The sequence below is a fragment of the Echeneis naucrates genome, chromosome 8 (genome assembly GCF_900963305.1).
Source record: "Echeneis naucrates chromosome 8, fEcheNa1.1, whole genome shotgun sequence".
Taxonomy (NCBI): domain Eukaryota; kingdom Metazoa; phylum Chordata; class Actinopteri; order Carangiformes; family Echeneidae; genus Echeneis; species Echeneis naucrates.
This window is the reverse complement of record NC_042518.1, coordinates 20,199,111-20,223,585: the sequence shown is the minus strand read 5'-3', so window position 1 is coordinate 20,223,585 and position 24,475 is coordinate 20,199,111. Positions and strand designations below refer to the sequence as shown.

Genomic DNA, 24,475 nt, shown 5'->3' with positions numbered 1-24,475 from the left:
TTAGTTACTCCTTTAATATAAAACAGTAACAGAAATAACATGAGGCCACACTAAAGATGCAGTCTGGCTGAACTACAGGACATGTCAGAGTCTTCAAAAGAATTTGCATAAAATCAGTGTTGTTCCATATTTAACCTATGACTGGCATCTGTCTTGACTCTGACTATGAAACACAAGTTAACACAGCTGGGGCTAAAGCAACATTAAAGCCACCCTGGATTCAGGAGGCACATTGATAAATCCATGCAGTGGCAGGAAGCTTCTTGAACTTCTTGAACTTCCTTCTTTGCCTTTGAAGAACGAGAAGGGCAGGAGGAAAATTAGCACAATGGAAGAATTAAGACTGGTTTTGCAAGAGCGGTTTGTGACTTCTGACAGACCTAAAGAGATGACAAAGGGGAATTGCAAATGGACTAGCTCAGCATTTCCCTTTCAAGGAAAGAACTCCTCCTTTACAGGCCAATCCATGGAATGAATATGTGCAATTAGAAAAAAGTCAGGGAGGATTATTCATGTTCTCAGCAGTGTGTGTGAGGACTTGGTCATGCAGCTCCTCAGACATCACCTGTTCTCAGATGATCACAAAGAAAATACCAGCAGACTTTTAATTTGGCAGAGGACTTCTTGTAGTGACATTTGTATACATGATTAATCGCTGAATGATGAGAGTCCTGCGGTCAGGACAGAGTTCAGCACATTGCACTGCTGAATGCGTCAGTGAGAGGCTGTGGAATACAGCGGGTAACTAAGTATTGAACATGGGTTTTTCTCAGTAAATATATTTCTATAGGTGCAACTGACATGAAATTTTCACCAGTTGTAGGTAACCCATGCAACCCACACATGCAAGGAAGTCAAACCTGAGATGTTGTCCAATGTGCAATAAAATGGAACGATACAGGGAAAAAGTAGTGAACACACTTAAATTTATTTAATACTTCATACAAAAGCCTTTGTTGTAACAGCCTCAAGACGCCTCCTTTCTGTACAAACTAGCTGCATGCATCGCTCAGGTGTGATCTTGAAGTTTCTGCGGGCCTCTTCTATGAACTCTAATCTCTAGTAGTTTCCATAGATTTTCTATTGGATTCAGGTCAGGTGATTGGCAGGGCCATTCTAGCAGCTTTATTTTCTTTCTCTGAAATCAAGTGAGAGTTTCCTTGGCTGTGTGTTTGGGATCATCGTCCAACCTTGTTTCGTCTTCATTATCCTGGTAGATGGCAGCAGACAATCAAGAATGTCTCGGTACATATTTCCATCCATCCTTCCTTCAATTACATGAAGTTTCCCAGTGCCGTATGCCGAAAAACAACCCCACACCATGATGTTCCCACCTCCAAGCTTCAGTGTTGGTATGGTGTTTTTGGGGTGATGTGCTGTGCCATTTGACCTCCAAACATGGTGTGTATTATGGCATCCAAAGAGTTCAGTTTTGGTCTCATCAGACCAGACTCTATTCTCCCAGTATTTCACAGGCTTGTCTTAATGTTGTGCAGCAAACTTTAAACGAGCTTCAACATGCTTTTTCTTCAGTGATGGAGTCTTGCGTGGTGAGTGTGCATACAGGCCATGGCTGTTGAGTGTGTTACTTTATTTTCTTTGAAACAATTGTACCTGATGATTCCAGGTCTTGCTGAAGCTCTCCACAAGTGGTCCTTGGCTGGTTGTGGCTGGTTTATGGTGAAATAATGTTGTTTCCACTTCCAGATCATGGCCCCAACAATGCTCACTGGAACAATCAGAAGTTAAGAAAACCTTCTGTAACCACTACCATCATTCTGTTTTGCAATAATAAGGTTGTGAAGGTCTTGAGAGAGTTCTTTGCTTTTACCCATCATGTTTCTTATTTGACACCTTGGTCATGAGACCGTTTTATAGGCCATCAGTTGGGACTGAACCAGCTGATATTAATTTGCACTATCAAACAGCAGGATTGCTTTCTGATTACTGATAAATTTCTTCATGTGTTCAATACTGTGTCATTCCATTTTATTACACATCAGGTGAAAATTTCATGTCAGTAGAGCCTTTAGAAATATATTTGCTGAGAAAAATGGTGACATGTTCAATACTTATTTTACCTGCTGTATGTCAGAGGAAGACACTAATTTCATATGTGCAAGGAAGCTTTGGCATTAAGATGTTGGCTGTGTTGTCTTCAATCATTGATGTTAACTTATACTTTGGACTGATGGCATCCTGTCTGGCCATTGTAGTGTGGTCAGTCATGGGTTCAGCCTCTTCAGCCTGCCCCGATCTCCCCGCTGTCCCCTCAGGCTCTCTCTTGCTCATATCAGATGTGGGCTGCCGTCTGGGCCTGACGCAGCCTCCACACTATCTGATGCTGCAAATCAGAAGAATACTTTGAGCACATAACAGCAGAAATCACTATCGTTTATATTTTAACTTGCATTTAATGTTTATTTGATATGACTGGTATGTAATTAGGATTTGCTCATTTGTATTTAATATATATGAAATTCTTCCTGTGACATTTCTTATGTTGTTGTTTTTTTTTGTTTTTTTTTGACAGTTTGCTTAATGTGTATGTGAGAGCCACATTTCCAATTTTGTGCAGCCTGCAGATTGTAGCATGTGTCAAATTAAACTTTAATTTGGCTTAGTACTAACAGGCTATCAAAAGCTCCAACATTATCATTTATTTCCTATTGTAATATTTTGGCTGGAATGTCCAGGCCTTCTTTAATGTTTAACATGGCACTAACATAAATGTGTGACATAAAGGGCACTCTCCTGATAATTAGATATTGCCTCAAACCACTGATGCGAAATAAATATCTCACAAACTTCATATACTTTATATAATATCTATAACTACATAACATTTTTATAATATTACATTAATTGTATTGATTTAGTAATGTACTTTGATTTGTGGCCTTTAACCAAAATAAGAAACATCTGCATCTCACTTAATGAGTAGAAATGTAGAGCAGACTACTGTGAACTTATCATGATTCATATGATTCATTCAAAAGCTTTATGCATTTATATGCATATTTATGCTGCAGAGCATGGGGTTTATTTAATACATATATACAGTACCGTAAGTTTGAACACAATTTCCAATTCATTTGAATGAGAAGGTGTGTCCAAACTTTTGGCCTGTACTGTATGCATCTGTGTGTGTGTGTGTGTGCATGATGTACCATATGTACATATGTATGTTACATACCCTAACCCTAACCCTAACCCACTTTTTTAATATTCTTGTTGATTTAATATAATTTAACTGTTACATTTATATATTTTATCTTCTTTGTCAGGTGGCACGACAGCATAGTGGTTAGTGCTGTTGCCCCACAAAAAGAAGGTCACAGGTTTGGTTCCCAGGCCTGGTGTGTGATTCGTTGTTCATCTCTGTCAGTCTCTGTATGGTGGACTGGCGACCCAGAAACGGATCAGCAGTTGAAGATGAATGAATGACTCTTCTATGTCATTGCCTTGCATGTTGGAACATTTGTTTTGATATATTATTATTGATATATAAATTATTCTTCAAGAAACATCTCCAAGATGCACTGGGATGCATAATCAGTGTTGTGGCCTGGGGTCATAAAGTGTTTCGGATCTCGAAACATACACTCTCGCCCAGGCGAACCAGCCCGGGTTGATCAGACCCCGATTTGCGTCGCTGCAGCTACCCACAGATAAACCCTCTTTCACCAAAGTGAGTCTGTAGACTCACTGGCAGATTGAATTGCGCTCTGTGCCTCATGTGTAGTTATTCTTCTGCCTCCTTTTATGATAGCACCTCTTGTCATAGATGTAGGATGATGGTAGAAATGGAGGCGAAAATTAATGAGTTAGAATCCCAGCTAGCTTAGCCCAACCTATGCTAGTGTAGCTAGCCTCCCCCCTGTAGCCGGTGCGGGCCAACCTAGACGAGCTCATACGGCAGTTAAGATAGTTTCCTTCCCCCCAGTGGCTCCCGAGCAGCCGGGATCTAGTCAGGGCGGCTGGGTGACTGTCCGAGACAAGAGGCATAGTCGTAGGCAGCAGCCCCCGGTTCACCACCGACCAGTTCACGTTTCCAACAGGTTCTCCCCTCTCAGCGACACACCCGCTGAAAAGCCGACTCTAGTGATTGGTGATTCTATTCTGAGGAACGTGAAGTTAGCGACACCGGCGGCCATAGTGAAGTGTATCCCGGGGGGCAGAGCAGGCGACATCCAGTCTTATCTGAAACTGCTGGCTAAGGGTAAACGTAAATATGATAATATTGTTATTCACGTCGGCAGTAACGACACCCGACTTCGCCAGTCGGAAGTCACAAAAATTAGTGTGGAATCGGTGTGTACTTTTGCTAAAACGATGTCGGACACTGTAGTTTTCTCCGGCCCCCTCCCCAATCGGACCAGTGATGACATGTACAGCCGCATGTCGTCATTTAACCGCTGGCTGTCGAGGTGGTGTCCCGAAAACAACGTGGGCTACATAGATAACTGGAAGTCTTTCTGGGGGAGACCTGGTCTAATTAGGAGAGATGGTGTCCATCCCACCGTGGACGGGGCCGTTCTCATTTCTAGAAATATGGCCGATTTTATTAGAAATCCAAAACCCTGACAATCCCGGGTCGAGATCAGGAGGCAGAGCCGCAGTTTAACACGCTCCTCTGCGCCTCAGTCAGAGCGGTCACCTGCCGAGAATAGAATAGAGTCTCTGTCTATGTTTAGGTCTATAGAAACTGTGTCTGTCCCCCGACCACCTAAATTTAGAAAAGTTAATAAACCCAAATTAAACAGAAGAGGAGCTAAAAACAAAAACCTAACTGAAATTAAAACAGCCACAAATTCAGTCTCAAATAACACTGCGATAATATGTGGACTGTTGAACATTCGATCATTATCATCAAAATCTCTACACGTTAACAATCTCATAGCTGATCACCATATTGATTTATTTTGTATAACTGAAACGTGGCTGCAGCAGGATGAGTATGTTAGCATTAATGAAGCTACACCCCCAACTCATGTTAACTTTCATATCCCTCGTACCACAGGTCGAGGAGGGGGGGTGGCTGCAATATTTCAGTCAAGCCTATTAATCAACCCTAGACACTCAGACTGGAAAGGTGAAAAACCAGTTCTGTTAGTTCCAGTGTACCGTCCACCTGGTCCGTACTCAGAATTCCTATCAGAGTTTTCTGAGTTTATATCAGAGTTAGTACTCAGTACAGATAAAATCACTATACTGGGAGATTTCTATATACATGTTGATGTAGAAAGCGACAGCCTTAGTTCTGGGTTTCTTTCCCTACTAGACTCAATTGGCTTTTCCCAGCATGTGAATGAACCCACTCACTTCTACAATCATATCCTTGATCTTGTTCTAACGTATGGCCTTGAAATTGACAAGTTAACAATTCTTCCCCAAAATTCTCTCCTGACTGACCATTACCTTATTACATTTGAGTTTACTTTAATGGGCTCCACAGCATTGAGGAATAAATTCAGCTATAGATGATGTTTATCTGAAGCTGCTGTGGCTAAATTTAAAGAGAACATTTGGTCATCATTCCCAACAATGCCATATCTAAATTCAAATGAGGATTTCTCCCATACGCAGGTTGATGACCTTGTGACGAGCACTATGGCCGAATCTCGACAATGCCGCCCCTCTCAAAAAGAAAGTATTCAATCTGAGGAGGATGGCTCCCTGGTATAGTTACCAAATCCGTGCCTGAAAGCAGACATCAAGGAAATTAGAAAGAAACTGGCCCTAACCCTAACCCTAACCCTAGAAACATATAAAAAAGCTCTCCGCAGTGCTAGAAGTTCAAATTACTCAGCACTCATAGAAGAAAACAAGAACAACCCCAGGTTTCTCTTCAGCACTGTAGCCAGGCTGACAGAGAGCCATAGCTCAGTTGAACCAGTGATCCCCTTAGCTCTAAGCAGTGATGATTATATTAACATTTTTACAGATAAAATTCTCACGATCAGAGAAAGAATTTATCAGCTCTTGCCTATGTTAGATAAAAATCTCCTACTGAATACAGCAACTCCTGAATCAACTGCGACGCCTCTTTTACATCTAGAATCATTCTCACCTCTGAATCTCTCAGAGCTAGCTTCTATAGTTTCATCATCCAGACCGTCAACCTGTCTATTAGACCCAGTACCAACTAGCCTCTTTAAAGAGATCTTTTTTTTAATTGAGCCATTCATTTGTCAATTTGATTAATCTGACTTTATTTCTGGGTTATGTACCTCAGGCACTTAAGACTGCGGTCATCAAACCCCAGCTTAAAAAGCCTAATCTTGATCCAGATGTTTTGGCAAACTATAGACCCATATCGAACCTTCCATTTATTTCTAAAATCATTGAGAAAGCTGTAGTAAAACAACTACACGAGCATCTGGATGGGAACAGTTTGTTTGAAGAGTTTCAGTCAGGATTTAGAGCCCATCATAGCACAGAAACAGCGCTGGTTAAAGTCTCCAATGACATTCTAATGGCCTCAGACAATGGATCAGCCTCCATACTTCTCCTTCTAGATCTTAGTGCTGCATTCGACACCATAGATCATAATATTTTACTACAGAGACTGGAACATGAAATTGGAATTAAAGGAACTGCACTAAGGTGGTTCAAATTCATACTTATCAGATAGACATCAGTTTGTTCATGTAAACAACAGCTCCTCCTCATGTACTGTTGTCAGTCATGGAGTCCTGCAGGGTTCAGTACTTGGACCAATCCTCTTTACGCTTTATCTGCTTCCTCTAGGCAACATTATCAGGAAACACAGCATAACTTCCACTGCTATGCAGACGATACTCAATGAAGCCAAATGAAGTCACTCAGATAGTCAGACTGCAGGCATGTCTTGAAGACATAAAAGTCTGGATGACTGGAAATTTTTTACTTCTCAACTCTGACAAAACAGAAGTTATTGTACTCGGTCCTAAGCATCTCAGAAAAAAACTATCTAATCATCTCATCAGTCTGGACGGCATTACTTTGGCTTCCAGCTCCACTGTAAGAAACCTTGGAGTAATTTTTGACCAGGACATGTCCTTTGTCCCTCACATTAAACAAGTTAGTCAGGCAGCTTTCTTCCACCTGAGAAACATTAGGAAAATCAGAAACATCCTTTCTCAGGATGATGCAGAAAAACTAGTCCATGCATTTGTAACTTATAAGCTGGACTACTGTAACTCATTACTATCTGGATGTCCAAACAAATCTCTAAAAGGCCTTCAATTAATTCAGAACGCTGCTGCACGAATATTAACAGGAACTAGGAAAAGAGATCATTTCTCTCCTGTGTTAGCCGCTCTTCATTGGCTGGCAGTAAAATATAGAGTAGAATTCAAAATCCTTCTTTTAACATATAAAGCCCTTAATGGCCAAGCTCCATCATATCTCAGAGAGCTCATAGTTCCTTACTGTCCTAGCAGGCCACTCCGCTCTCTAGATGGAGGTTTACTTGTGGTTCCTAGAGTCTCCAAGAGTAAATCTGGAGGCAGATCGTTCAGTTATCAGGCTCCTCTTCTATGGAACCAACTTCCAGCATCGGTCCGGGGGGCCGATGCTGGATGCTGGAAGCTAATTTTCAAGACCAGGCTTAAAGCTTTCCTGTATGACAGAGCTTATAGTTAAAAAGTTAAAGTCCTCTACTCTTTAGCTATGCTGCTATAGGCCTAGGCTGCTGGGGGAAGGACTGAGCTTCTGTCTCTCTCTCTCTCTCTCTCTCTCTCTCTGTCTCTCCCTGTCTCTCCCTGTTACCCTCTCTCCCCCTCTCCCTCTTTCTCTCTCCCTCCGTCTCGCTCGCTCTCCTTTCCTCCCCCCTTGCATGCGTTGAAAAGAACCATCCTTCTTAAAAAAACACAGTTTCACCCAGTTCTAAGCATTTATACTGCATTTACTAACCATGTTCTGCCAAAGTCTCTCCCACTTCCTCTCCTCTCTCTCCCTGTCCTCATCCTGCAGGTGGTGACTCATCGCCATCCCATGTTCCTGCAACACCTGCTGGTCCCATATTTCATGAATTCTGCATTACAGCTCAACTCCATGAACTTCATGCAGCAACATGTTCCTGCCTACACCCCCCCCTCCAATGCCTGTCTCACTCTCTCTCTCTCTCTCTCTCTCTCTCCCACTCTCAACCCAATCGGTCGAGGCAGATGGCCGCCCCCCCTGAGGCTGGTTCTGCTCTTAAAGGAAGTTTTTCCTTGCCACTGTCACCAAGTGCTTGCTCATCGGGGGATCTGTTGGGTCTCTTTAAATAAATTTATAAAGAGTTTGGTCTAGACCTGCTCTATATGTAAAGTGCCTTGATGTAACTTTGTTATGATTTGGCGCTATACAAATAAATCTAATTTGATTTGATTTGATTTGATCTTCTTGGCTGCTCCTGTGACGCCCAACCAAGTGAGGACCACACAGAAGAATATCCTGCAAATCCTCTACAGCCAACTTCTATGGGCTGGTAGAATGTTTTCCTGCCCCTGCACTCCTCCACTAGTTCCTGGTACTTGACACGTCCTCTCATTGGTTTCTCAATGTGCTCTTCCGAAGTTACTGTCAGTTCCAGCATGATCAGGTGTGTTTGGGGTTTGGAGATGATGATCATGTCTGCACGGAGTGAAGTTGTTGTAGTGTGCTGGGGGGAAATATCAGCTGCTTTCCCAGGTAAGCCTGCAGCTGCCAATCAGAGGCTGTGTGAAGGAAGCCTGTTAATGGTTTTTATCTGAGTCTAGGGTTTCTCTCCAGCTGTAATAAAAGTGACTGCTTTCTTTGTTGTGCAGTGGTGTTTGCTGGTGTTAATGACTGACGCTAAACTCTCAGCAAGTGCCTGAAGCACTTGGTCATGTCGCCACTAATATTCGCCATCTGCCACAGCTGTGAGAGATGTGAAGGTTTGCTGGGCATCTGCTCCAAGATCCCTGCTGCCAGAGTCCTACTGCCCTGCTCACTCGCTCTTCCTCTTCACCTGTTCTGACCTCTTCCTGGAGAAGGTGGTGCCCACCATTTCCTTTTGTCTCAGGTGTGACTCTGCCACTTCCCCTGTCTTTTCTGCTTTCCACTTCGTTCCTGTCCTCACCAGCTGCTGACACTTTAGTGTCCCTGAAGTCCCTGTACTGAAGGACTTCCTGTGTGCAAGCGACCATGAACTCTTTCTTGGGTCCACTGAATGGTAGCTGCAATGTGTTGCTTGCACAATGCTGCACTGGTGAAGCTGTGTGAAAAGCCCAGCCACTTCCGGAGAAAGCAATTTAGCTTCCTTTTGAGGAAGTCAACTGATGTTATTGGGACTGTGAATACCAGCAGGGGCCACAATACTCTGGGACTCTGGGACTCAGGATGGAGTACTGGTAAATCCAGGCTTTGGTCTACCAGGTAGACCAAACCTGTCAACCTTGGTGAGCCAGAACTGCGTATCTCTTAAGCTTTCATCTAAGATTTTCCCCAAACTCTCAACCGGTTGCTCTGTAAAGGATGGAAGGACTGTTCCTGAGATTAGAAATCAGAATATGTCAGTCACTTTCCCCTTCTTCAACACCACGGACCTTGACTTGAAGGGCTAAAAACTCATCCTGACGCAAGTGATGAGTTTCTCAAGACCTTGCAAGATCCACCTGCACCCTGGGGCTGACATTGTGGTGATGGTGAGGTTGTCCACATAGGCTCTTATCGGTGGCTGTCATACACCTCACTTGGTCAAGGGTCCTCTGCATTCCGCCTCAGCTGACTCGACCACCATGTTCATGGCAAGGGCGAAAAAGGATAACAGAGATGGTGCAGCCAGTTATTGCTGCTTTTTCAAGATGATGTCAGTCTGATGTTTCAGACCCAGAAGTTTTTACTTGTTGCAGATAACAGATTAAATGGGGAATGAACAAGTGGTTTCAATGTGTAAGTTCATCGTAATCGTAATTAGTCTTTCTCAGTCAGCTAAGGTGTTTTTTGGTCTGTGCTGTTTTTTACCGTCAGGAGTGCTGCTGCTGACTCCCTCCACCAGCTCCTTGGCCTCTACAGCCAGCTGGAAAGCAGGATCGGGAAGGGATGACGGGGTGTCAGGGCTGTCAGTGACTGGAGATGACTTGCCACTCCTGTTGTATACGCACACACAGGAGGAAGCATTAAACTGGGACTGCAAAATTGAGGGGATTGCTGATATGACATCATCATATCATAGTTTCTTACCCGTCTTCTCCTCCAAACAGGCTCGGTTTTGTCAGCACTTTATGCACATTCTACACCAAAAGACAACATCACAATTATCCACCATTCTCTGACTGACGTTTTCTGTCAAAGGTTCTTTGTGAAAGGTGATAGTTCTGCTAATGTTTATGCAACAAAAAAATCTCTGACAAGGGTTCTGTGTCAAAAGGTTAAGGATATTAATAATAATAATACCTTTAATTTATATCGCACCTCGTATTAGAAACAAACCTCAAAGTGCTATTGATATAAAATAGAAATTATTTTTTGACAGCTCATTTTTAGATTGGTGCTTCAGATAGTTGTTATTTGGGTTCCTCTGGGTGACCTTACACAGCAGACAATCGTTTATCTTAAATATTTCACATCTTCTTTATGTTAGCATTTAAGATCTAATATTGGCCATTAACCTGTCATCAGCTGCTCAGCAACCAGCCACTGTCATTTGACAGAGCTCAATCATGTGTTCTGAATCATGTATGGACATGAAGTCTGATAAGTCTGTACTTCATGTTCATGTAAACTTCATGCATAATGTTCCTGCCTACACCTGTTTTGTTTCTCCAGCTCTCATTCTCACCCTACACTGCTGCTAACTGCTCATTAAATAGTCAACTCAAAGCTATTTGAATATTCAAAGTATTTGCGTGATTTTGGATAGTACGTGGCCAGTTTTTTCTGGACTCACGATGTCATGTGATCTTACTAATGCACAAAAATTAATAAAATATAACTGTGATTTTAAGTCTTAAATGTCAAAAAATGAGAGGGAGTGGACATCAATCAGTCCCCCTGAGCCTGGTTCTGCCCGATTAAAGGAAGTTTTTCCTTGTCATTGCTTGCTCATCGGGGAGCTGTTGGGTCTCTTTAAATAATTTTATAAAGAGTTTAAACTAGACCTGCTCTTTATGTAAAGTGTCTTGATGCGACTTTGTTATGATTTGGTGCTATACAAATAAATCTGATTTGATTTGATTTGACACATACCTGAGCAAAACCCAGCAGTTTCTTGTTGGAGATCTCCAGGTGTTTTCTGCTCAGCTCTGACATCCTGAGCTGACAGTCTATGGTCATTAGCTTTTTGCTAAGTTCCAGCACCTCCTCCTGACATGCACACACACACACACACACACACACACACGCACATCAGTAATGTGTGTGCACTTATACTCCAGGGATTTTGTTTATGAACTCTTCCTGAAGTAAATACTTAATACTATGAAGACTCAGTCCTCAGCCATGTCCTTAACCCTGCCCATCTTGACCCACCATCCAGACCTTGTAGGTTCTGGTTTTTACCTGAAATCTGCTATATTTTTATTGGATTGCTTAGAAAACAGTCAGCAAATCCAAAGACAAGCCTGAGAGAGAAGATGTAGTTGTTTTCTTAAGTAGTTTTTTTTTGGTTTTCAAAGCAACAAATATGTATTTTTTATAGCAACACTTCAGTTATAAATGGCAGAAGTTCAAATATTGACCTTTAAGAAGAACCCATAAAGGAACACATGGTTTCCCGGGATAGCAACACAATCCCTGAACTGTTGAAAATATGAACCCACTTAAAAACATAAAAACATTATCTAGACCAGCAGTCTCATAAAATAGAGATATTTGGTGATGGGACAGAGTGTCTCTGGTGATATTAACACAAATGTATTCTCAAATATTGATACAAATTGCTTACAAAAAGTTGCATAATTTCTATAAACAAAGAAGGAACATGAATGAAAGATAGAAAGATAAAAGTTAATCAAACAATAAATGTTTTAAAAAATATGTTAAAAAAATGTTGCAGCAGCTGTCACTTTTTTGGCAAAGAGCTGTCAAAGACTCACATGCAAAGACTGTCCGCATTTGCATCATTCTTTTATTTTCTTTGTCACTGGGTAGCCTTTTGCTTCTCTCAAAGCAAAGGCTCTGTGCTAGTGGATTTACCATGTGAGATGAAAAGCTAGAGAGCAACCCTCATAACCATCAAAGCAGGCTCTCAGTGACAAGAGAAGAGGAGTTTACAGACAGGTTGGTAAGCTTGTCATAAATGTAGCTTGATGGGTTTGTAGTTGAGGCTAGAAACACAGGCAGCTGGCTCAGCATTGGAACAGAGAAATAGCCATTTGTATCAAGCAGAAATCCAGCTTAACTGCCCTTAGACCTATGAAGAAGACTTAACCTCTTGCTGTTAACTTCTGATCTGTGTCTGGATGACTGGTCTGAATGATAAAAAAATTTCAATGCAGACATTAGCTATTGAGTACTTTCTGAACCAGCCTTTGTTCCTACACTGTTGGACCAGGTACCAGGTACTTGGTAGCTTTCTGCTCTGAGGCCTCCTCACATCCATTTTCCCATGGGACGGTCAGTTCAACAGTCAGTTCAACCGCCAGTTCAACCGAATTAGCCCTTCTCCCCTCCTCCTCCAGGTGTCAGCCTGGATGATGTCTCTCCTCTGGCTCTGGTCGGGTTTCCCACACTGCTGGAAGTAGGTGGATCCAAGCTCTTGACTCCCTGTGGACGGGTTTCCAATAACGTCCTTATACTTCAGTATGGCTTCAGCCTGGGCCACTGAGCTGCTGCCCCCTTACGCCCTGACCTTGCAGTGATGCCTGTGGGCTGACCTTTTTGTCGGTGGAGTGGCAGAACATCATCACAGCCCTGAACTTTGCCACCTGGAACTCTTCCACCCAGACCGTATGTAGAGCCTGACTGATGTGAAGCTTGGTACTATTCGGAGCCACTTATGGAGATATTTATTGATCCGCCTCTTGATTCATTCCACTGATGTCATACTTCACTTCATAAATCGTCAAACAGCCACGAGTCTAGGTTTTTGGCCATGCTGGTAGAGCCAGGTCTTGAACTTCCATTGCAAACTTGAGAATTCAATCTTCCTCAACCAATCGTCGGCCTCCTTCTCAGTCGAAGCAATTTTACTTCGGCCAATGAGATTTGCATCGTACCATTTCCCAAGACATTTTATAGGGTTTCCTTCAATTGATTGTATGGCCTCCCCCTGAACTTGGAGCTGAAACTTGCTGGTCACCTTCTCATGCCTGATCACCATGCTTCTTGATTTCCATGGTTCAAACTTCAGGCAACATTGTCACTCCCTTTGAACTAGGAAGTCCAAAAAACCTACCTACGTAATTTACAAAAAGATCTAATTTCCCTTGTATAGATATTGATTGCTGGTTTATGTTGTGTTATTTGATATATTTGACCAGATTGTGCATTAATACCAAATGTATCGCTAAAAAAATCCAAGAATCCATGAAAAATCCAGGAAGCATTTAAATAAATAAAGGCAATGATAATGATAGGCAATTTTTGGTAAAAGAACATCAAATGAGATAGAGACAGTTAAGTTCCAGTTTAAACTCACTTTGGCGGCCTCTGCTTCTTTTGCCTGTCTTTTGCTAGTCAACTGATTCTTCAGGTCTCTGATCTCAGCCTCCAGCAGCTGGATCACATCCTCGTAGTCCTGCTCAGCACTGGTGGTCTGCCGCTGACCTGACACAACCTCAGCTGCTTGTAGGCGAATCTTAAGTCGAGTATTTTCCTCCACAGTCAAACATGCCTTCTGAGAACAACAGAAATAATTCAAATTAAAGCTGTTAGCAATGATGAATGGCCCTTTACTCCCCCGTGAAACTCTGAACACCCTGGACTTGCCCTAAAACACCCTAGAACACCCACCAGTTATACCTCATGTGGTAGTGTATGATATAGAGAACACAGAGCCAATACATTGAAATTGGATTCTGTTTTTGTTGGAAGCTGACTTCTGGTGTCCAGTAGGTGGCGCTCGAAGTCTGAATCAGTATTGACACAGACACATTCAGGGCAGGACTATGATCATGTTTGATGAATGTGGAGGAGACCAGACAATATATGCTGGAACTATATGGGCTTAGTGTTTAATGGTGTCTATTTAAAATTAATGAGATTGCCACACGCAGCAGGTGTGGTGGACAAAAAAGATTTTGATACCTTTCAATCTTCAAGGTCTTGAGATGATACTGAGTGAATGTGAAGTCATTTGGATGAAAACTGTAGGAGAAGTGTGTGGAAATCAGCAAAATCAGCCAAAAATCTAAATTTCAAGTCAAAATTGTTGGGGCATGACACCAGTCCTGATATGATGACCTGGTTTTATGAGTTTTGGGGTATGTTAAGGTCCCGAAAAGGCCTGTCAAACAGCAATGGAACAATAGTAATCTACAGATGTGATTGGGCTCTCCCACTGTCGAGAGCTCAGGACCTAATATTAAATCTCAGTGGAATCTAAGTAATTCGTTTGGATATTAACATAAAGACAAGGACTAAAAATAACACCACATGAAGGATATATCATGGAGGGCACTTTCCTGGCTCCTCTCTCACCTCTGAGGTCCTTTGCAGCTCCTCCTCCAGGGTTTTCTTGCTGTGCTCCATATCTTTCAGCATCACCTGGCAAAAAAGGCAAGGAAGGTTTTATAGGCTCACTGAACCAATGCGTCCTACAACTGCGACAAACCAGGCACTACACTACATTGAATTTTGTTATTTTGGATTTCATATTCACAATCTACGACTGGAGATGGCAAACACTTCTGTTTTAATCAGGCAAATCTCATTGAATGTTCTCAGCACCAGATTTGTCTTTCATGCCCCAATAGAGAATCTTTGACAAATTGTAAATTACAAATGTCATAATTGTGGCTGATTGGAGACCACTGTCACTTCATGCGTGTGTATCTGTGCTCACCTTGAGCTGTTTCATCTGGGTCTGCAGCTGCTTCACCTCTATCTGAAATTGCTCCATCTCCTCACTGCTGTAGCTGCATTCTGATTCATATGTCTGTGCATGTGTGCATGCACACACCAGACACCACACACACAGAGAAAGAAATTCTGTTTAGGATTCTGTGGGTCTCCTGAAAAGAGGCTGGGAGAAGCAGTGAGTGGTAGTGAAAGGTAGTGAGGGGCAGTGAGAGCTACTTACAGGTGAGTGGAATGCAGATGTGTCCATCAGACTGGCGGCTTCATGATAGGAGAACATGAAGGGACCCACCCCTAAACCCAGCTCCTCGAGGTTCTCCTGGAAGGTGGTCCGCGTTGCCTCCACAAAGTCTAAGGGCCAACAGACAAACATGGGGAACAACAAGAAAATGTTTGCTATGAAAATACTAGAGTAACCATAGTAACTAGGAGAGCAATTATCACATCCAAATATACAAAATCATGAAGTGTTTATTAAGAAACTATAGAAGAAAATAAACACATACTTTCCACACATTGGGAAAATACATGTCTTATGAGGCTATTCAGCTCAGTTTTGATTATGGCAATTGTATAATCTATTAGAAATTAGATGTTCAAGACTATTTCAGATTTAAAATTCTTGAAGCCAAAATCTACACTGACATGCAGTCTGCCTTTATTTAAAAAAACAGTCACAAATAAATTGATGTAGAGACCTCGTTAACAATGCAGTAAAACCTGAACAAAAGTTCTTAAGCAACAAGATTAAATGTAAAATTAGAATGGAAATGGTTTGCCCCCATTGCCCCAGGAAATATGATGAGATTATCAACTGCAGAATACTTGCAGGGAGGGCTGGTAATTGTGAGATAACATGCTATTATAACATGCTGCTAAGCCCTCCCTTACCTTTTTTAAAAAAATGGGAAAATTGTTAAAAACATATAACATATTTCTTTGTAATTTTGGTGGAAAATAGGGCAGCAACAGTATCAAATAGTCACAAGAAACAGTGGATATGTTTAAACGTGTCAGAGTTTGAGTTTGTCATGGATTTAGCTATTATGTTTGTGTTGGTCATTTCCTGATTTATTTTGAAAGTCTTGTCTCCCCTTTGTGCTATCTTTTTACTTCCTGTTCTTGTTCTGGTTACCTCTTGTTGACTACCTTCCCTGCCCTATTGTGGTTCACCTGTGTCTTGTTTAGTTCACTGTGTATTTAAGACCTGGTTTCTCTTTAGTCCTTGACAGATCCTCGTTACCTTCTGTGTGTGTCTTCGGTGCCTTGTCTTTTTCGTTGTCCTTGTTCACAGCCTCATTCGCGCTTCTGTTTTTTGTTTTTTGGGGAGCCCATCTGGCCCGGGGAGGCCCTCGCTCATTGAAGCAAGCCTTCAAGGCAATGGTTTCCCCAGACCAGCCTGTTTATCACTGGCCACCAGTGGAGCCAGCTAGCCACCGGCCATCTCCCGCTCCTGTCTAGGTAGGGCCACCGCCTCCAGAGTTCAAGGCGCTCCCCCCGAACTCCGCAGTACCTCTACCGCCACCGCCCCTTCCAGAGTTCACCACCGGAGCCAAAGGCTTCCCTTCTGGTGTCAACCCCTCCTGAGCCCAGGCCTCCTCCCTGTGTGTGTGTGTGTGTGTGTGTCTTGTCTCCCCTTTGTGCTACCTATTTACTCCTTGTTCTGTTTCCCTTCTGTTAATTGCGTTTCCTGTCTAATGTGGTTCACTGTGTATTTAAGTCTTGGTTTCTGTTTAGTCCCTGTCAGATCCTCGTTGCCTTTTGCGTGTGTCTTTGGTGTTGTCTATGCCTTGTCTTTTGCATCATGCTTGTTCCCTGTCTCATTTGAGCTTCTGTTTTTGTGTTTTGGTTTTTTTTGTCATTAAAAAGATTACTGTTTCACCTCAACCTCCTTCAGATGCTCCTGCATTGGTCCTCACACTCTGACATATGTGACAAAATTATTTGCTACACAAAGGTAATTTCAATGAAGATCCACAAACTAGCTTCCAGGGAGGGCTGCGGATGGTCACACCCACGCACTAAAATAATGAAATATTTAGCTAAAAGTCCTAACACCATAGTCTTCTTCTTCTTCTTTATGTTCTTTATGTTGCTATTAGTGATAATGATTTCTGTTTATCATGCTCCTAATATTTAAAAGGATAAAACCTCTGTTACTAGACACAACATGTAGTGTGCACAGCTGTGGCTACCTATGGGACATTACAGAAAAATCTCATTGAACTAAAACCTTGGAATTCAGGAAGGAGTTTAGCCATCTGATTGTTTTTGGAATTTTCGGAAGCTCAGCTACATTTAGAAAATGGTTGGGTCTATTATGGGCTCATGTTGCTCAAACATTCAACAGTTCATAGTTGTGAAATCATTTTGTCACCTTTTGGTGTGAGCTACGTTTGATTTTAGCACAGCCACCTACACAAGATGGAAATGAATAAAATTCACCGAAGGCAGTACTTTGCTGCTGGTTAGCACTGTTACCTCACAACAAGAAGGTCGCAGGTTTGGTTCCAGGCCTGGGACCTTTCCTTGGAAAGTTTGTATGTCCCATGATTACATGGGCTTCCTCCAGGCATTCTGGTTTCCTCCCATGATCCAAAGACATGCATGATTTTGGTTAATTGATGACTGTGTGAGTGGTTGTTCTGTGTCTTTCTCTGTGTTTCGGCCCTGTGATGAAGTGGCGACCTGCCCAGTGTTTACCTCGTCCTTGCCAAATGTGTTTGGGATTGGCTCGGGCACCCCGGACCCCCTCTCCCCAAACGCTCCCCGGAAACGGATAAGAAGTAGAAGATGAATCAAACCACACTGTGTTCTGTTAGGGTCAGCGTAGCAGCATAGCAGTTAGCGCCCTCAAAGCAAGAAGGTTGTGGGTCGGATTCACATTGTTTCCATGCTCTCCTTGTTCCTGCTTGGGTTTCCTCCGGATACTCCCACAGTCCCACAGACTGGTATGTCTACGTTGATTGGTGTTGCATCTTCATAAAATTATCCATTGTCCACAAAAGAACTTTGTGTCAATGGTCTTTACTGAACCTGTTTTGGTTTTCTTTATGTATGACTCTCTTTGCGCCTACAGTAGTCTACTTCTTCTGCGTGCATTGACTTTAGCAACTCAAACAGTCACAGTTCTGCCCTCTGCCGGGCTCTTACATACTGCAACATAACCTGCAAAGACTCATAATTATCTCTGTAGGGATCCCTACAGAGATAATATCAGTATATAGTATATAAATAGTATCAACTGTAATTAACATTAATATACAAACATCAAATGATTATCTGTGATTCCAAAATTGGGCACTCTAAATTTCACGTAGGTCTCAGTGTGAGTGTGCGTGGCCGTTCATCATTGCCTGTCTATATGTGTTGGCCCTGCAATTGACTGGCAACCTGTCTAGAAAAGATTTATATTTTTACAGCTTTAACCCTCCTGTTGTGTTCGGGTCAAATCTGACCGATTTACAACTTAAAACACTCACACTAAATATTGTGTTTTACATCTGATTGCCTCAAGGCCTTATGATGTCTTCCACACTATGCACTTGAACATATAAAAGTGATGATCACCTCTTTCGTTGAATTTTGAGAGTTTTCATCAACCTTGTTACACCTGTGGTGTTCCCGGTCAAAACTGACAGCCATAGGAAATGAATGGGTATCCAGACTATATTCATCCATCAGACAGAAAACATCCCCATACACACCAGCCCAACTCACTCACTCACTCACACACACATTTCAGATTGAACAATGTGTTTTGCGGGTACACATCTCTTTCCCGCGCTTATGTGCCAATCCTCCCATGTGAACCAACTTCCCGATGAAACAATGCATCATATCTTCACACAGACTAGACAGGTGTCTGTTATGTGAACCCATCTCTTTCCCACGCTTTTGTGCCTATCCCCCACATGAACCACACCTTCCAGACTAATCAATGTATCATCTTCACACAGACCCCATATATATAGCATGATGTTTGCTTTGCACTCCTTTTACTCTGAGCACAATGAGTAGGCCACTGACCAAGCAGTTCTCTGTCGAAGAGGTTCTGGTCCAGCTTTTTGGACATGATGAAGAGGGCACTGAAATTGAACCAGAGATAGAGGAGGATGTCTCGGAAGTAGAAGACAACCTAGCTTTTGATCCAGACTTTGAGGAGACTGACCAGTCAACAGATGGAGAGGGAGAGGCACCTGAAAAACAGGAGACATTCCAGTCCAAGAGTGGATACTTGCTCTGGTATTCATCCCCCCAGGACAGAGGAAGTAGAGCAAGAGTGGAAAACATCATAAAGATGACACCAGGGCCAACACGGTATGCAACATCTCGTGTGGATGACATTAAGTCCAGCTTCCAACTCTTTTTACCAGAGTCCATTGAGGGAATTATACTTGAGATGACAAACCTGGAGGGGAAGTGTGCGTTTGGGGACACCTGGAGAGAAATCACCTGGGGAAAGCTTGGTGACTCCTCTTATTCAAAGGCGCCAGCACATTCCCCGCACACCAGCCTCTGCCAGTCTGGTCAGGAGTATGCAAGCCCCAGCCCCAGCCCCAGCCCCAGCCACTTCCAACAAGGACATGGGCAGGAAAGGAAGCGCTGTGAGCTCTGTGCCCATAGAGACAACAAAACAAGTCTGAGATGCTGCAAATGTGATGCCTATGTTTGCAAGGCCCACTCTGAACACTCTGTCACATGCCACTCGTGCACGAATTCACATGCACACACGACCTCACGACGAGTTTGGTCTTTGGTTTTCCATTTAGTTTTTACATTACATGTTCATTTTGTAATACATTTTCAGTGCCTATTTGTATTTTGGTGGTGAAAAATGTTTTTTGTGCTAATTTAAGAGCAGTTAAAACAGACCTGTCAATTTTGACCGGGAACACTAAAGTAAGGGGTGGGAGGTGAACACAAAGGTTAATCAAAAGGGAGGTTAATCATCTTTGATCTTGCTCTTTGTAAATGGGCATCTAGAGACAAGACAGACAAGAATGTCCAGCAAGTCCCAGAAATGCTGCACAAACTGACACAGAGCTACATGGTTACACAATGTGACAGTGCACACATGTGACACCCTGGACAGGGTTTCAACACAGATCTTTCACGTTACTGATGACACAACTGGATAGGTGTGTGACTTGTTTTAGTGTTTCTCTGTCAGTGTTTATAAGTGTGCTTCACCTCCATAGGCCACAGTCCCTTGTGGGTCTGTGGTCAGGTTCTGCCATAGCTTCTTCCTCTTCTCCTCTGTGATGTCCAGCCCGAGGAAGGACAAGGCCTTAAACAGACAAGATATAAAAGACTCAAAGACAGAAACATGGAGGTATATTCATCATGGCGCCATTGTGACATCACTCTTAACAATCTCCCTGTCTCTCTAGTTCCTGTTTGTACTCAACATTTCCTGGGGTAATAGGAGTGTTTCTGCAGTCCTATTAATCAGAGTGATCAATAATTTCATGAAAGCAGAAGTTACTATTAACAAGCTTTTCTAACAAGAGTGGTTGCTTCAAATAAGGACACAAAACTCAGTGTTAGGAGAATTTTAAAAATGCAACTTGAAGCTGAAATTCTTCATTACGGAAACAAATAAAGCTTGATGCAAAAGCGATGTGTGCATCTCCACAGATTTATGGAGTGTAACTTAAAAGAATAAAGTGATAATATTCTGAGAGTAATGTTGTCATTGTCCCCAGTAAAAAACATAACCCTAACCCAAGATGAAAATTGAAATAGAATGAGAATAAAGTTGTAAATTTAGTGGTTTATTTAAGAAGAGCAGTATCAGATGTTCCACTGCAGTGAAGTGAGGGTCATGGAGCTCTTTGTTAAACTAGACTTTACTAGACTTAGTAAAGGTTTCACAAATAAAGAAAATACTTCATGTTTTGGCACATCAGCACCAAATTATCTGCTGGTGTTATGCTTGTTTACTTCTGTTTCAGGTTGAAATAGAAAATAAATTCTACCACAGGTATTGTGATATCATAACCTACAACATTATTCCCATAATATTGCAACAATTTTCTTATAAAATTATGACCTTTTCATATAATTATGACCATAACTTTTTTTAATTTTCAATTAAAATTTTATTTATTTTTATTTTATTTTTTTCCACAAACTAGCCCTAAAACTCTGTGAGACTAAATACAGGAGGTGAAATAAATGTTTCCTGGAAGCAACGGGCATCAAAACACTTTCATTTTTCTTTATTGCTAATCTTTTACAATTAAATTGAAGCGTTTTAGGATGATTGTAGCTGATATCATCTTCCCAATAAATTAGTACATGTATTAATTATAGCAGCTTACCTAAATAATAGATACACAAATAAACTCCTGCCATGCAACATATTTAATAGCATGGCTCTATGCAGTTCATCTGACAGGACTCACCAAGTCTAACTTGTCTGATTTGAGGCGAATGTAAGGGTCCAGTGTTATCTTTGGTTTGGCCCCCATTGCTGACCTCTGGCTAGTTGATCCTATAGGAGGACACAAAGAAACAATAAAAGGAGAGTGGGGGGTGGTGAAATGAGGAAAAACACAGTTGGTAATATTAAATTGGAATGAGGCATCACACAAAGAGCTAGTGGTCTTTCAACAGCACGAGGAGAGTTTGCAGTCCTGAGCAACATTTTATCTATATCTCTCTTCTCCTGAGGCTCTTGCTTTCCTTTTGTCTTTGGGCTCCTTCCTCTTGGTTCATGGATCCTCTCTTGGTTTGGATCTTCTGAGGCCCTTGGATTAGCTCACCTAGCTAAGAGGTTGGGCCTGAACTCCTTTGCAACTCTTCACTCTTCCCATGGTAGCGATGCGATGGCCTGCCCAAGATTTCTAAGCATGGACAAGCTGAATGTCTCCCTGCTCTTTCCTGGAAGCAAGGGGCCTCGAGATAGCATAAATTTCCAACTTTAATACAACACTGGCAACACAGCCAACTTGAGAAACTAAGGAGGAATTCAATTATTCCAGCCTGCCTTTGTAATCACATGAACCATGTGGCCCCAGCAGCCATCTTGCTTGTAGTTTCATTGTCTGCATTTTGGTCACTATCACACATGCACACAAATGCACACATACATGTATATAGTCTGGATATGGGCTATATACATGTAGTACCCGTGTGTTTGTATAAAGTATAAAAGTTCTTAAACACAACCGCTAGTAAATTTGATGTTGCACAGGAAGGAATATTGCCAACCTCTTCTCTGCAGAACTCCAAATTGTTCTACCGTAATATGGTAATTCTGCTGTAGTTATTAATTAATTATAGTCAGAGATCTGAATTAATAGTATTTCATGAGACTAAATTGGTGATTGGGCTATTTCCCTTTTTAGGGTGGTGCGCCGAGGTTAACTTTGATATTAATAAATGAAACATTAATATTTTTCATATTAATAGTTTAGTCACTTTTGATGGCCAATCACCAATAAACTAACTAGGCCCAACAAAATGGTACCCCATGTAAAGTGTATCACAATACCACATAAACAACATGAAAAATGCCATGGATTATCTGTGTTATCAGAGTGGATGGACAGACATTCTCTTTGAATTTGGTAGAACTGGGTGGTTGTGGTTGTGTGTGTGTGTGTGGGATGGGGGGGTAGGTGGGTAAGATGAAAAGCAGATGATTAAAAACAGTGGAGTGGGGGTAAGGTGGATGATTATATAGACAGAGTGAGGCAAAACAGTGTGAGGAGGGGTGGTTTTGGGCAGACAGTCCAGGTCCAACATTAATTTGATGAGTTTGTATGTCCCATATTTGTGTGTCTGCTTGCTGTGGTGATTGCGACCTGTCATTGTGTGTCTGCATACTCCCTGTTGCTAGGTGTATGAGCTCCTCCTCCTCGTCTCATCAAAGGATTTATACTGCCCCACCTCTACTAAATGAACTTTGATGTGAGGTTACTGCTGTAAGCTAAAATGAGATGGTTTCGTCAGGAACCAGGAGAGGACAGTTGTGTGCAAATGGGTTTTGCACATATTGTCACAGGTGATTTTATCTTCCTAAAAGGATTAAATGCCTTTGATGTCCTGCGCTCCGACCTCCTGCTGTGCTTCTGGCTGGGCTGGACAACAGGAGGGGAGGTTACACTATCAGAATCAAGGACATGCGCATTGTAATGACCCTTGCCTAATCTGCCCATCGAGTTTTTGTTTGCGTTTGTTTTAGATGCCTGGTGAGTATAGCCAACTGGGAACACTGCACATAGTTCTTCTGTTGCCTTAGTTCCCATTTCCTTGTATTTCTCAAACCTTTACTGTTGCTCTTTTTTCCAGGCTCTGAAGGCCTCCATGAACATTCTTCAAGGGGGTGAGAAGGTACAGGCATCAAGACCTTTTTCTGAGAAATGTCTCCCTGCTCTCTTAAAGACAATAGTATTAACAACGGCTCCTGGTATCTTTCTTTCCACCTGCTCCCTCTTCTCTCATCCACATTTCTCTCAATTCAATCCAGCTGGTTGATGCAGAGCCCCTGCCCTCATGGAAGAACTTTCAGTTTCTACCTATAATACTGTCAGGTCTATGTGTTTCTGCTATACAAATATAACTGAATAGAAAATGAAATATGAAATTGAGAAATCTTATATAAACTGAGTCAGTGAGACTGCTTCCTTGATTCCATAGGACTTGTAACATAATTCCAGAAAAATTAACACAGGAACTGCTAACCTCTGCTCACTCCAGACATCACCTGGCTTAAGCAGAAGGAGTCCAGGGTAGCTAAGTGGTCACCACACCTAAGAAAGAACCTTAGTGGTAAAAATTGTGGTAATCCACTCCAGCAGGATTGGCTGGAGGATTGGCTCTGAGCTGAGGACCATTGCAACCCTTAACATCAGCTAGTTTGGTTCAGCTGGTTCAGCTTTAAACCCAAAATGACACCAAATATATGAAGGGAACACCACTAGAGCCATTCTTTTCAGTTGTTCACCTGAGGTTTATATACCTAACCCTAACCCTCACATCCTCAAGCTGTTAACTTCGCATCCCAAAACTGAAAATTGAAGATACCTACCCTACCTTAATCCAGCCCTGCACACTTTCAGGCACACACTGCTGGACTATGGAAGTAAAAATTTGGTTTGGAATTCAATTAGGCTACAGTAAGGTGCTGTACCTGAAATCTGAATATCTGGTGAGCAGATGTCAGGAGAAGGTGAAGACACTGGCACTGACTCCTCTGTACAAATCTGTAAAGAAAGTGCACAAATTTACTAATTTTTGTAGAAAAGAAACAAAGATACAAAAAAAAAAAAAAAATAAACAACTATCGATGATAAAAATGAAGTGATGGCTGATGATTGATTAGCTGGGCTCTTATGTAGTGATGATACACAAAAAATGGGAAACATATGCCATTTGTAATAAGTTATTGTACTTGCTTATTTATAGGTAATTATTTCAAGTAATATGAAATATTAAAATGTCAACATCTCATCAACTTGTTTGTTTTTTCTTTCAAAGTTTACTATTATTTGTCGGGATTTTTCAGCACTTT

General features: G+C 42.0%; 1 protein-coding gene across 1 annotated transcript in view; it reads right to left on the bottom strand.

Moving 5' to 3' along the window:
* Positions 1–31: 31 nt before the first annotated feature.
* The window catches only part of LOC115047239 (syntaxin-binding protein 4), a 74,790-nt gene continuing 50,346 nt past the window's right edge, over positions 32–24,475 (bottom strand). The window contains exons 11-21 of the mRNA XM_029508041.1: positions 24,095–24,167; positions 21,363–21,451; positions 20,146–20,242; positions 15,176–15,303; positions 14,939–15,031; positions 14,575–14,640; positions 13,574–13,771; positions 11,182–11,298; positions 10,177–10,226; positions 9,958–10,082; positions 32–2,344 (exon numbers count right to left, since the gene is read on the bottom strand). Of these exons, the coding sequence (XP_029363901.1) occupies positions 2,289–2,344; positions 9,958–10,082; positions 10,177–10,226; positions 11,182–11,298; positions 13,574–13,771; positions 14,575–14,640; positions 14,939–15,031; positions 15,176–15,303; positions 20,146–20,242; positions 21,363–21,451; positions 24,095–24,167 (1,092 nt within the window). The 3' untranslated portion in view covers positions 32–2,288. The remainder of the gene's footprint in view (positions 2,345–9,957; positions 10,083–10,176; positions 10,227–11,181; positions 11,299–13,573; positions 13,772–14,574; positions 14,641–14,938; positions 15,032–15,175; positions 15,304–20,145; positions 20,243–21,362; positions 21,452–24,094; positions 24,168–24,475) is intronic.